The 15,009-nt window shown below is 33.8% G+C and overlaps 1 protein-coding gene across 1 annotated transcript; it reads left to right on the top strand.

The window, feature by feature from the left end:
* Positions 1-489: 489 nt before the first annotated feature.
* LOC124433340 (A disintegrin and metalloproteinase with thrombospondin motifs 6-like) lies at positions 490-13,603 on the top strand. Its single transcript, XM_046983102.1, is given in 25 exon segments — positions 490-728; positions 2,802-2,847; positions 2,921-3,180; positions 3,785-3,893; positions 4,032-4,186; positions 4,574-4,660; positions 4,777-5,057; positions 5,260-5,394; positions 5,496-5,643; positions 5,880-5,978; positions 6,114-6,259; positions 6,515-6,589; positions 6,591-6,658; positions 7,329-7,366; positions 7,576-7,693; positions 8,714-8,803; positions 9,056-9,213; positions 9,620-9,764; positions 10,049-10,175; positions 10,455-10,662; positions 10,888-11,080; positions 11,236-11,550; positions 12,129-12,254; positions 12,415-12,570; positions 13,103-13,603. Coding segments are annotated over 25 exon segments (3,525 nt in total). The 5' UTR covers positions 490-650; the 3' UTR covers positions 13,267-13,603.
* Positions 13,604-15,009: the final 1,406 nt, after the last annotated feature.

Raw genomic sequence — 15,009 nt, forward strand, 5'->3', positions numbered from 1 at the left:
GATCACAAGTGGTGTACCAGAATCGTTCATTGGGGGGGTGGGCCACAAATTCATTTATGCATTTCTTAATCCGTTGAAAACAATGGATTTTAAAGGAACTTAATTCAGCAGAACGTGAATATATGAATATGTTGCCCACCCTCCAATTAACGATTCTGTACGTCACTGCTATGTCGTGCATTGACTCACAATGCAAGTTGTGTTTTGTGAGAAATGAATTATAGTTCATGACCAAAATATGCATGGAATGGTAATATGATGATATTTCAACCTCTGTCATAACTAAGATTTTGTCACATTTTAATGACTTGGTTCTTTTTCTACTTATCCGAAAACTACTTTCTACATCGAAGTAAACGGGCATCATGTCATAAAAATTTTTGAAAACCTGTTAAACTTGTTATTGAACTTCCTTTTACCATTATTTTCAATATGGTAATTTAAAACCCCGGTGTTGTCATACTGTGACCTTCAGCTGCTGTTGTTACTGCTTAAATTACTGTTAACTTGTCCTTTCATGAGTATTGTCGTGAGGTCGTGAGGTGGCTTAAAACGTGGATTACATCATATTTATCGTGTAAAAGTATAACATACAAACCGTCTCACTTGTTGGATAAGAAATTTAACGTAGAAGTAAAAAAAACCTGCGAATGATGGGGCTTATCTCGAACTGTCGTCAGCTTTATGCGACTTTGGCAGCAGTATTTTTTATCACATTTCCTTTGTTAGTAAGTGTTGCATGCTACGGTATATTGTGCTCTATCAGATTGCATTTCACTTGATGAGATTTTAAATTGCATGAAAAGTTGCAAACGAAAAGGAAAGTTTGTATTGTTTGAATATTTGTAATTTTTGTGTGTGTTGTGAATATATCAAACGAAGTGTTGACATTATTTTTGTCGATATAAATTAAACAACACATTAGATATTAAAACTCTTCCGAAAGTGAGATTATCCATTATTCAGTTTCTCTATTATTTATGTTTCCTGGATTTTAAGAACGATCATTATTCTTTCATCTTGGTTTGCATGCTTCGTCACATGATAGCTATGTAGGAAGATTTTGACAAAAAATTTTAGTTATTTTACTGATTTACCTGACGTATGCCCTCCAGCATAGGAAGATCTATTATATCCTGAATGACGTATGTGGTAACATGAATGGATAGTGTTCGCCTTTATGTTTGTAAATTTTTTTTTACTTCGCTAACATCTAATATTGTTCATCAACAGCCTATGATTAATTTTCGAAAATTTTTCTTGAACCTCTCTTTGTTAGTCCTATTTTTTGCTTTGATTCAATTTTTATAGTTCATTGTTGGCATCAAATACAAATTTTTTTTTAAAGTTTATGTTGACGTCAAATGGCAAACCTTTTTTAAAGTTCAAAATTGATTTTACGTCACAGTGTTAGTCAGACGACTTTCATATGATTTAATGATCGTCTGACGTCCATATCATTGAATTTTGTGTCTTTCCTGAATAAACATCCCTTTGTGTTTTTAAAGATAGCTGAAGAAAAACAAATGCAAGCTTTGGATTAATTAACATAAGATCTTAATTAAGCGGTCAGCGTGGGCATTCAACACAATGAAATATTTGTTATATGTAAAATAACAGTTACATAATATTGTCCTCTCAATGATGTCTGTTCTTCCGGAAGTATAGACGCGTCGATTTATTGGTTGAGTGAATAACTTATTATGTTTTCAACAAAAGACAACAATGAATTTGTCTTGGCAATGAATTTGTCTTTAAAATATGTGAGATTTCTTGAGAGGGTCTCTACTATTTTGCCATTTTAACAGCCTTTATTTGCGCGATGAGCACAAAGGCACAAACACAAACACATAACATGCAGTTTAAACAAGCGCGTTGGAACGAAAGAAAGAATAAAAACTTACGGTAAATAAAACTGTGAGCACTGCGAACATTTTTTGCCCTATAGAAGGAAAGCTTTTTTGTTGTCTTTACTAGTCAAACCTTTTTTTTTTCATCATAATGAAAGAAAATGATTTTAGATTTTATCACTAGGTGTTTTATAACTATACATATATGGTGTATTTTTATGTACGTTAAATATATATTATTTGAATCGTGTTAATACAAAGCTACTTTTATTAAGGCACTGCGTACCTATTTTTAAAATTTATCGTTGACGTCAATGTTGTGCTTTTCAAAGTTCCTTATGTCGTCATGTGTTAAGCTTTTTTAAATTTTTTCGCTTGTATTGCGTAAGTAAAAAAAAATTGTTTTGTTTGTTGTATCCGCGCAGAATATTCTCATAAAGTCAATTTAGCGTAAACTAAATTTAGTGAAAGATTTTGAAAGACACGATTTGAGCACTCAGTGATGTTGATATAACTTGAAACGTTCTTGAGTCAATTGGTGAAATTGTTCAAGGTCAAATGAACATGTCTTGAGCTAACAGTCACTGAAATTAAATAGTAGAAAAAGCAAACTCTTTGCAGAATTTGGAAAGTAATTTCTTGTTCATGTTGTATCTTGTTATAAATAGGAAAATATTAACGACATTCAACTATATAACGACATTCGACATTCCAACTAACACATTCCAACTATTTAACGACATTCCAACTATTTAACCTTATAAATAAGCAAATGTCTTTATTTTAAACTATTCTCAGTTCAATGAGTTTGATTTCAATCAGTCGTGAAAATGATTTTAGCATGAAATGAATTCAATGAAATGAATTCATTTTTCATCTTTTACTTGTATGATTTTTGAAAAGTGTCGCGTAATGAAGAATTGAATTCTTTGATCAAATACCTATTTATAGGAGGTGAAATGTGCTAGCATTGAGAAAAAATATCCCGCGGCTAAAGGTACATTTATTGTTATATGCGTCGATTTTAACAAAAAAATTTTCATAAAATCTTATTTATTTTTTCTATTTAGTTGATAAGGAAACCATCTTTATAACCATATGGGATTTCAATCACTTGAGTCAATCAGGTCAGCTCCAACTTCGTGCGTTTGGCGAAGATCTGAGTCTAATATTAAGAAGAACCAACCATCTTACAACACCGCTCGCCCAAATTGTACGCCGTCACGATGGAGAGACGGTGTCTCAAAAGAAGCTTGGACTTTATTATTCAGGCTATATTTCACAAAAATCGGGATCAAGTGTTACATTGAATGTTGCAAATGGGACTTTGGTACGTTATGAAATATTTTGGTTTGTTTTTACATCGAAGCACATTTATTTTAATTCATATTTTAGTGACTATTCTTATTCTCTGTTATTCATTCATCACTACCTACACTGACACACGTTATCTTAGTTTATATTTTAGATAGTGTAAAGACTGTTCTCGTTCTCTGTTGGTCATTCATCACTACCTACACTGACACACGTTATCTTAGTTTATATTTTAGATAGTGTAAAGACTGTTCTCGTTCTCTGTTGGTCATTCATCACCACCTACATTGACACACGTTATCTTAGTTTATATTTTAGATAGTGTAAAGACTGTTCTCATTCTCTTCATCCATCGATGACTCATGTTATTTTTGTTTATATTTTTAGGGGTTAGGAGGGTATCTACATGTGTAGGAAGATCAATAATTGGGAGGAGAATTTTCATACGTGCATACTTTAATCCGTAGAAAAAAATGGATTTCAAAAGGAATTAATTTAGTATACCATACACATAAATAGGAATATCTCCTCCTCTCCAAATATCGATCTTCATATACCGTCTCCCATGCATATAAACACTACTCCAACATTCATTTCAATGTCGTTTGTTATATTTTTAGTCTGGTATCCTATTCGTCCCCGGTTTCATTATGAATATTCATCCTTTGAATGATGGCAATCTTCATGTTATTACTCGTGAAAAACACGAGAATGCTACTCTTGGAACTGGTAAGTCGTTAAGAATCACCATTCCTTATGATTAAAAAGTCTTCAAAAACATTCTTTATGTATATAAAAGTTATTTGACTTTTTATCTATATACGTTTTTAAGTTGCTGAACTTTTGTATTCATGATCGTTTTTCTAGAATCACCCTTCTTCACTAGCTTTCTTCGCTCGAAACGTACTAAACGGTTTGCATCAAGTACACGATATGTTGAGTTGATGATTGTCGCTGACCGGTATACAACGGAAGCTTTTGGTAATTTAACGGAAAATTATCTTATGTCAGTTGCATATCTTGTAAGTATTAATTCAATGCGGAACTCACATATTATGGGAATTTTATGATCGATACAACACTAATGTGTCACAAAAAACAAATTTTGCAAACAAAAATTTTTTTATTTTGTCTTAACATGTTGACGTTTTCAGGTTTTTTTCTATAACTTTTTTCATAACTTTTCCTGATTCTCTTGCCTACTATAAATTCCATTACATCATGAATTTGATGTGTTATTAGCTACTTTATTTGTAGAATCATTTGCATGTGAACAAAAAATTATTTTCATCCAAGATAATTGAATTTACTTTCACGAGGTTTTTAACATAGTATACGTAAATATCTTTACTAGTTTACAAAGTATACGTAAATATCAGTAGCTTTGTTATACGGCTCTTGTTTGTTAGCTAAACGCTGTAATGCAAGACAGTTCTATTGGAACGACGAAATTTATCTACAAGGTTGTAAAAATCATGGTTATATCGGGATATGAGGTAATAAAATATGTTTGGCTGTCTTATCCTGTATGTTCCTCTGTACTGCATATGTGTTGGTAGATGAATGTTAAATTCATTGAGTTTTAAACTTGCCTGTATGAAATGGTTTTTAGAAAGGTTTGGACTTAACGGAGAACAATGTTGAAAGCTCAGCTTCCTACCTCAATCTATTTGCCACGTTTACAAAGAACTTTAATCCCAAAAGTGACGATGATCCACTACATTTTGATCAAGCTATATTGATTACAAAGAAAGTTTGCGGGCTCGCTACCTCTTGCCAAGATAACGGACGCGGTTATTTGGGTACTATGTGTCATCCAACACACTCTGTTGTTACTTCAATTGCCGCTGGCTTCAGTGCCGGTCTTTCTGCTGCACATGAAAGTGGACACACGTACGTACTGTATACAACAATAGACTTCTGAATATCATTTTATTACTGTTGCCTAAATATGTTTAAACTTATATTTACATGATTACGAAAGGAAAAGTTTTTTGAAATTTTACAAAGGAATATTCCTGTAAACTTTTTTCGTTTTTCCTTTTTCTATGCTCTTCACCAAAATGACTTGTGGTTTTTTTTTTTTTTCTTGTAGTTTGGGTGTATATCACGACTCGGGTGTTTGTGCTACTGGTGGTTATATAATGAATGAGGTTCTATCTTCGGGAAGTAATGCTTTTCGGTGGTCACCATGCAGTAGAAAAACTCTTGAAGCCTCGTTCAGTGATAGGTTAGAAGTGGCATTCAGATTTATTTTCTTCATTCATAATGTACTTATAGAAACTTGAAATTCTCGATCTTTTTAATATGAACGTGTGGTATCTCTTTCAGAAATAAATTTTCATGTTTGAACGACAAGCCTGCTGGCATCGATTTGAAGGAGGAAGTCAGTGTTCTTAATCTAGGAAGGAATTACTCTGGAGATGAACAGTGTCGCTTGATGTATGATAGAAGCTTTTCACATTGCTACGCACTAAGGGTTCGTGCACATATATTTTAAATGATCCTAGAACTTCTTTTATGTAAGCTTTTTTATGAGGGGAATTTCCCTTCAGCGCCTATCTTTATATTTTGGCTTACTACGTTGAAGTGTTGATTTTGCTTTTATTTTATGAAACATAATTTGCTTTTATTTTATTAAACATTATTTTATGAAATATAGGGAATTTTATATGCAGTTTGGTTTATTAACTTCGTTATTTCTTGTCTCTTTAGAGCAACTGTAAAACTCTTCTTTGTCAGCAACCTGGTAAAAGTTTCTGTATACATCGTTTATCTCCACCTTTAGAAGGGACTGAGTGTGGAACATACAAGGTAGACGAAATTTTAACACCCGAACAAGATATATTGTTGTTGTTGTTGATAATTTTTACGTGTAAAATAAACATATATAATTTATGAATTTAATTATTCGTTTCTGCTAAGTTGTATATTGACTCTTTCCTGTAGTGGTGTAGAAATGGTGAATGTGTTGATCGGCCAATTCCTGCTCCCATAGACGGTCAATGGGGCTCCTGGTCAGAGACTTTTTCTAACTGCACAACATCTTGTGGAATGGGAGTGCGCTACAGGACCCGAGCATGTGATTCACCAAAGTATGTTCACGTGTTCAATTTGTTGTATAATAATGAGTATGGTATTGAATGGTAGGGATTGATCCATTCTTATGTATAATTTATGAAAACATTTCTTTCTTAGATGTTCACCATGAAAACATTTCTTTGTTAGATGTTCACCATGAAAACATTTCTTTCTTAGATGTTCACTTTCTGATTTCTGATTCTTTCTATGTCTGATTTTTAATCGTTAACTTTGTTTACATGTAGTATTCTGATTTTAAAACATTCTAGACCGCAATATTTTGGTAAGAATTGTGTTGGTGATAGTAAGGGACATTATGAGACGTGTAATACTCAAGATTGCCCCTGGAACTCCTAGTTTTCGTCGGAAACAATGTCAAGATCATAATCCATCCTTCGTTGATTATTTTGATGGTAGGAAAAAATGTTGCAAGTTGAACAAAGTTGTTTAGGACCGCATGCAACAGACTTTATTTGCTTTTGGTCACGACTTGTGACTATGTAAAACAGTTCATTTGGTATTTTAAACGTTGAGCGTTTCTAATACAACTGTTGCACAGTTATTTTAAAACTGTTGTTTCATGGTCGTTCAGGACTTTTGCATTAATATACAGCCGCTGTAAAACTACAGTGGAACTTTTTGAGATTGTTGATTAATCTACAACTACTGCATCGTTTTATTTTACTGTAAAACTTGTAATTCAGACTCTATCGTTGCATTGATTGCAAGTTTGTTGTTGAAAATAACTTCATTATACCTAGAGCGCTGTATTTAACTTTCATTTTACGATTGACTTCTTTTCATTTGAAATCAGAATTATTTATATGGACATATTCACGGCTGTATCTAGGATACACAAAACGATACGTTCGCTAAAAATTTCTTCAAATTAAGGTTGCATGCGCTTAAAATACTGTAAAAGACGAAGTCTTGTTGCATGTTCTCAATCCTTTATCTGAATTAACCATTCTATCGTCTCAAATTGCTTTAGAAAATTGGCCTTGTAAACTGCAATGTAGATCTGGTATTCATCTTATGATATATCAAACGACGCTAAAAGATGGTACGTTATGCTCTCGTTATAAAGACGTGAAAGATGTCTGTGTCATGGGAAATGTAAGGTAAGTTAACATATATCAAATAATCGTTGTCAAGTTAGTATGATTATTTATAGGAAAATTATTTTACTTGTTTCATTTGGTATCTTTAAACGGCAATTGAAATTTTTTTTTCATTATTTCTTTTCTCTTCCCTAGCTATTCTCCTGTTGTCCTTTCTGAATCTATCTAATTGAAAACGATGTACAATTTTTCGGCTACTGTTTTTGTAGAAAGTCGGCTGCGATCGGACGTTTGATCGTAAATTTTACGACCGTTGTCGAGTATGTTCTGGAAATGGGTCAACGTGTCACTTAATTAAATCATCTTACAAAAAACGGTTTTATGGAGGTAAGTTACAATTATCAAGAACCAAAGTTTTATGAAAACACGAATGACGCTTCACGATAACCAAAAAAAAAACACGATTATACAAGCAACGTTCTATATAAACAATTCAAACAACGTTCTATAAAAACGATACAAGCAACGTCCTATAAAGACCATACAAACAACGTCCTATAAAGACCATACAAACAACGTCCTATAAAGACCATACAAACAACGTCCTATAAAGACCATTCAAACAACGTCCTATAAAGACCATACAAACAACGTCCTATAAAGACCATACAAACAACGTCCTATAAAGACCATACAAACAACGTCCTTTAAAGACCATACAAACAACGTCCTATAAAGACCATACAAACAACGTCCTATAAAGACCATACAAACAACGTCCTATAAAGACCATACAAACAACGTCCTATAAAGACCATACAAACAACGTCCTATAAAGACCATACAAACAACGTCCTATAAAGACCATCAAACAACGTCCTATAAAGACCATACAAACAACGTCCTATAAAGACCATACAAACAACGTCCTATAAAGACCATACAAACAACGTCCTATAAAGACCATACAAACAACGTCCTATAAAGACCATACAAACAACGTCCTATAAAGACCATACAAACAACGTCCTATAAAGACCATACAAACAACGTCCTATAAAGACCATACAAACAACGTCCTATAAAGACCATACAAACAACGTCCTATAAAGACAAACAACAACGTCCTATAAAGACCATACAAACAACGTCCTATAAAGACCATACAAACAACGTCCTATAAAGACCATCAAACAACGTCCTATAAAGACCATACAAACAACGTCCTATAAAGACCATACAAACAACGTCCTATAAAGACCATACAAACAACGTCCTATAAAGACCATATAAACAACGTCCTACAATAACATTGACCTTACAAATAACTTCCTATATAACATTTTAAAAATACAAAACAGACCATCTTTACGCTGAGTATTCTTTCTGAATATTTATTGTATTTAGGTGCTGGGGCTTCCGACGTTATGTTCATTTTACCTGCAGGCTCAGTTAATGTTCGTATCCACGAGCCCAAACCAACCTACAACAATATAGGTTGGTGAAAAGTTTATTTTCAAGGCAGAATTCTTTCTACCAATTGTGTCATCAAGAATCTTAACGATGATTCACAATGTTATTGATCTTTTTTCTTGAGGTTATTCTGCAAATTATCGTCTTCAGTAGATTTTATAATATTTTGTCTCTTACCACCATATGAAAGCTTTTCTTTCTAAGAACATCGATATTCTATGGATTTTCAAACACATTCCCCTTTCATATTGATGGTCAAGAATTGGTTTGTTTTAGGTTTGAAAGATCAAAAGGATAATTGGATTATTGATTCCAACACTAGGACAAGTACTCTCTACTTTGCTGGATCTCGTATTATGTTTGAACGACCCGGTTCTCTCTCAGCTGAGAAAATTGATATAATTGGGCCGACCACTGAACCCCTCAAAGTCATGGTAATATACAGTATTTTCTTGCATCTAAAATTTTAAGTTGGGTAGCACATACGCATTGTTTCTCATCAAAATAGCGTTTATTTATTTGGGATTGTACATCAGCATTTTTTTAGTTATTAACAGTATCCTATTCACAGTAACATCAGATCATCTCTAATCTTAGCACACGAGCACCTGTGCTGAACTATTTTCTTAATTCGCGTAGTATTTATACAGTTTATACCTGTTCTTTTTAAATATGAAATGAATATTATCTATTTCATATTGAACCGTTTTTTTACCAGAGAAAATGGAGTTAGCCCAGACTTAAGTTTATCAGTTACTAATTTTTTGTACAACTTTATCCCTTACGATTGAAACATTGCCCAAACTTTTGCCCGTCATAATGCAAATATAACTTTTTTAGTTCATTTACTGGTACGAATTAAACGAAGGTATTCCTTATGAATATTACCAACCGTTGACCACAACAGATTCAATACATCGGGAGCGTGCTGTTTCGTTTGTCTGGAATCATACTCTAAGCAAATGCAGCGAAAAATGTGCTGGAGGTGAGTAAATTGAAGACCACGATGTCAAACATTAGTTGGTCCTCAAAGGACATCGGAATAAAACGTTTTAGCATTTACAAGTGGAGTTTTCTGATATTTAGTCTTGACTTGCGTAAAACACACCAGACTACACTGCATTTAGTTGTAAAACTTTGTGCACTATCGTGGATCAACTGGCATAACGTTTCTTGGTGTTTATTAATTTTTTGAAGCATGCCCTGTTTAATCCATGTACAAAACCTAATGTCCTTTTCTTCCCACCTATTTGACTCTTTATTGTATAGGTGTGAAGACAAAGATAACGACGTGTCATCGAAGTGATGATTACAGCGAAGTTGGATTAAAATATTGCGATCCAGCAACAGAACCAAATGGTACCATCGTATGCAACACACAACCATGTCAACCTAGGTATATTTTATGTTGAAACTTGTGTCCTTTGATGCTCCTGTCTAATGTCTTCTTCAGGAGTGATTTGATGTTAAAACTAGTGTTTACAATTCCTTCGTTCTTGATGACTCTTTATTGAAAGCACTATGTCGATCTTCAATATTTATGATCAAAGGTTGCTTTCCTCGCCCTGGTTTTTCCTTGGCCATTACTCTGAAAAATTTGATATCGTAAAAAGTGGGTTTTTATCCTCAAATATCTTTGATATTTGGAGTTCATATTTTTTCTGTTTTTACGTAGTTGGCAGTACGATATGTGGAGTGTATGTAATGTATCATGTGGTCCAGGTGGTGTACGCTCTAGAAAAGTTGAGTGTCGTCAAAATGTTAGTAGTCAAGTTTCTCGTGTAGTGGCTGACAATTTATGTACTGGGAACAAGCCTGCTTCTTCTGAGGCTTGTAATCTCAAAGACTGCCTACCGGAATGGGTTCCTTCTAATTGGTCTGCGGTAAGCGAAAGTGTGGTAATGCTTTTAAAATTTTTAGGCTACAACACAGAAGTCTTACCAAGATAACGCCTTTCAATGTTTCTTATAATGAAAGGAAAATTTCGAACATATTCAGAAAATTGTAAAGTTTTTTATAGTTTTTGCGCTATTTTACATAAAATTGTAAATTGTAAATACAAGAAAAATGGCTTTGAGTTGGTTTCCTGAAGTAATCTTTTCTTGTAGTGTTCCAATGAAAAATGTGAAGGAATTCAATCAAGATTGCTAACTTGCAAACAAGTGTTTAAAACTGGACTAATCTCAGTTCGTGATGACGCAGATTGTCCTAGGGTTAAGCCTATAACTGAGATTATTTGTAATTCTGGAGTATCGTGTTTTGAATGGAAGTTCGTATATCCTAATTGCACAGAATGTCGAGGTTTGCTAACATTTTTGTGATTCTATGCTAGAATAAGAAAAAAACCTTAAACTACTTACTTATTTTTATGAGTAGCTCGATCAGTGTTTCGCTTATTTCATTTAAACTAAAATTCCAGATATCTATTGGGTTAAAGTTATAATTTGTTCCTTTAGGGCATTACACTGGTGGCTTACGTAATTCAAAAACTACTCAATACAAATCAGTAGGCTGTTATCGAATAAAGTCAAAACCATTTGGACCGATGTTGTCTAAACTTGTGTTAAACACGCGCGACAAAGTGAAGACTGTTGCTGAGTGCGCTCGTCTTGCGTGGAATCGTGCAAGGCGCGTGTTTGCTTTGGGGGGAAATGGTGAATGCTACGGTTCAATGGACGGTCATCGAGTGTACCATAAAGATGGTGCAAGCTCTGATTGTGTCGACAATTTGATTGGTGGACCTAATTCGGCTTATGTATTTGCTTTGACTGGTGAGTGATGTGTGTTAGTATTTGTATTTGTTAGTGTTAGTGTTAGTGTTCGTGTTTGTGTTACACTGGAATGTATAAGTTTGACCTTGAGGTTGCTTTTGATGAAGACACTAGACTGGAGTTATACAAGGATTCTAGTTTCAACATCATATCACTCTTGATAAAGACACTAGACTGAAGTATATAAAGACTCAAGTTTCAACATCATGTAACTTTTGATGAAAACACTAGACTGGAGTTATACAAGGATTCTAGTTTCAACATCAGATCACTCTTGATAAAGACACTAGACTGAAGTATATAATGACTCAAATTTCAACATCATGTAACTTTTGATGAAAACACTAGACTGGAGTTATACAAGGATTCTAGTTTCAACATCAGATCACTCTTGATAAAGGCACTAGACTGAAGTTTATAAAGACTCAAGTTTCAACATCATTTAACTTTTGATGAAGACACTAGACTGGAGTATATAAAGACTCAAATTTCAACATCATATCACTCTTGATGAAGGCACCTGAGTTGGTTATCGTTGCAACATTGATTTTGAATAATTTTCTGTTTTTAAACAATAGGAAAGGTCTTGCTGTCCACGCCAATGTGTAAAAACATTGAAAATAACACAAATGCTGATATCTCAAACTGTCAAAGTGATAAACCACCTCCGGAAATGAAAGTTTGCTGTGAAGATACTTGCAAAGGTATACTGTATTGATTCAAACACAATCACTATGTATCTTTCAACTAGTGATATATAAATTATATATATTATTGTTTTCTTAAATTCAACTAATCGAAGCATTTGTTTCAGGAAATTATTACATTTTTCCTTGTGCTTAAATCTATTCTTCGTATCTTTAGATCAGTGTTTTCGCACAGTTAATGGGTCCTATTGTTCTATACCATTTGTATATCGCGGTAAAAAGTATTACGAATGCATACTGAATGAAAATGGTCTTAAGTGGTGCGCGACAACTTCTAATTATGATGTGGATGGTATTGGAGAAAATTGTGAAGGTAGCTCAACGATACATACGTTATCTTAGTTTGTATTTTAGATAGTGCAAAGACTGTTTTCATTCTCTGTTTTTCATTCATTCCTACCTACACAGACACACATTATCTTAGTTTATATTTTAGATTGTGTAAAGACTGTTCCGTTCTCTGTTGTTCATTCAACACTACCTACACTGACACACGTTATCTTAGTTTATATTTGAGATAGTGTAAAGACTGTTCTCATTCTCTGTTGTTCATTCATCACTACCTACACTGACATACGTTATCTTAGTTTATATTTTAGATAGTGTAAAGACTGTTCTCGTTCTCTATTGTTCATTCATCATTACCTACACTGACACACGTTATCTTAGTTTATATTTTAGATAGTGTAAAGACTGTTCTCGTTCTCTATTGTTCATTCATCCCTACCTACACTGACACACGTTATCTTAGTTTATATTTTAGATAGTGTAAAAACTCTTCTATGTTGTTCATTCATCCTCACTACTGAGCTATAGATCATACCTGGAACATAATTTTTTCGCAGAACCATGTCGCTCACGAACGGCTAATGGCAAATGCTGCTCCTTTCCTTTCATCTATCAAGGACAACTGTATAACTCCTGTATAACTACTGCTGGTTCTACGCGTGCGTGGTGTGCTCTTACCTCGAATTATGATCGCGACCGTTTAAGGGGAAATTGTACGTAATGTAAATGATTGGATGGGACATAAAATTATGTATCAAGCACTTTATTAGGATTTGTTGGTTTTATTGGCCATATATCAATTCTTAAATTGCCTTAAATTAATCGGAATTATGAAAATATTTGAGTGCCATGGCATGAATCACTGCCGCACTGCGAATCATTAAATTTAACTATGTAATTTATAAACATTTAATTATGTAATTTATAAATATTTAAGTTGCATATCTCGAAGGAAAATTTTTCATAAGATTGTGTTAGTTGTTTATATCATTTTACAATTTTTAAAGTGTTAGTGAAAATCGTAAAATAGAAAATTATGATAAAGTGACAGTTCTTAACAGCTAGAGAGAGTAGTTTTTCAAATTCTGTTGCAGTGAGTCCGTTGAAGTACTGGTGGTTGTTAAAAATACTTTTGGATATTATGTGGATGGTTTCGTCCCTATTTACTAACATACCTGTTGACGAAACCATCCACATAATATCCAAAAGAAAATTATGATTTGTCCATTGTGAATGATTTTCTGAGTGTTACAGTACGATACAAATCACATGAATTCATATGATATCACGGTTCTCAATATAAATATTACAGCCCAACAAATAATTTCAAACATAGTCATAAACAATTTGGTTTTATGAAATTTATTAAAAGAGTGACGTTTCGTCTTTACTCAAGACATCTTCAGACTAATTAGGAAGTTAACAAGAATATAGATATATATAGAGTTATTTACATAGTTTGAGGTATCAGGTTTGTTGGGTGTTAGGTGAAGGTTTTAGTTTGGAGATGAAGAGGTTTTCGTGGAACATGAGGTCGAATGTGTCGGAGCAGGACGAGATGATTTTAAAATCGTCTGGTGAAGCAGGGTGGTGGGAGGAGTTACTATGAGAAAGAATACTTGACGTTAACGGGTTAGTATAGAGTTTTCCAGTCAAAGGAGAGATCCCCAAGTGTTCTGAGATTCTGGTGTGTAAGTGGCGTGTGGTTTGACCCACATACGACGCGGAAAAGCATCGACACGTGTATAAATAAACAACACCAGATCTCAGAGACTTGGGAATTTTGTCCTTAACGGGAAAAAATGAAGAGAGTCGTTTGGGCGTACGAAAGATGAATCTGACATTGAGATGAGGGAAAGCAGCGTTGTAAAGACAGAAATACACTATTTTCTTTGGGACACTAAGGACAAGTGGTTTCTGTTCGAATTTTGTGTCAAGGAAACGATGGACAATGTGGTCGAACAAATTAGTTGGATAGCAATTGAGTTTGAGTAGTTTTCTGGTGGTTTCAATTTGGGCATGAAAAGTCTCATAACTAGAGCAGAGTTTGAAAAAGCAGTGTAATAGGCCAGAGATTAAGTTGCGTTTGTAAGAAAGTGGGATAAAGCTGTGAAAGTTTGTGAAAAGACCGGTGAATGTGGGTTTACGATATACGTAGGTGGTATCGAGGTGAGTAGTTTCCAGTCTCCTTGTAAGTAATCTTTCTGAACAGGTGAGCAAGATGGATACCAACGCACCTCCAAATGCAGCTTCCCAAAAGCAAGCGATGATTTACATTTGTGGTGGTAAGAGTCCGTAGAAATACATGTTTTTCATGTTCTTTGAACAGGCTAGATTTTAGAATACCCGTCCATTCACTATCCACTTATATAATATGCCTCGTTCTTTATACTTTGTTCTTTATATTGAACATTAAATGATACTAAATGATACTGGATAAATAATAATTCAGAACTGAATGATA

This window comes from Xenia sp. Carnegie-2017, unplaced genomic scaffold (assembly GCF_021976095.1).
Source record: "Xenia sp. Carnegie-2017 unplaced genomic scaffold, XeniaSp_v1 HiC_scaffold_13, whole genome shotgun sequence".
Lineage (NCBI taxonomy): Eukaryota > Metazoa > Cnidaria > Anthozoa > Malacalcyonacea > Xeniidae > Xenia > Xenia sp. Carnegie-2017.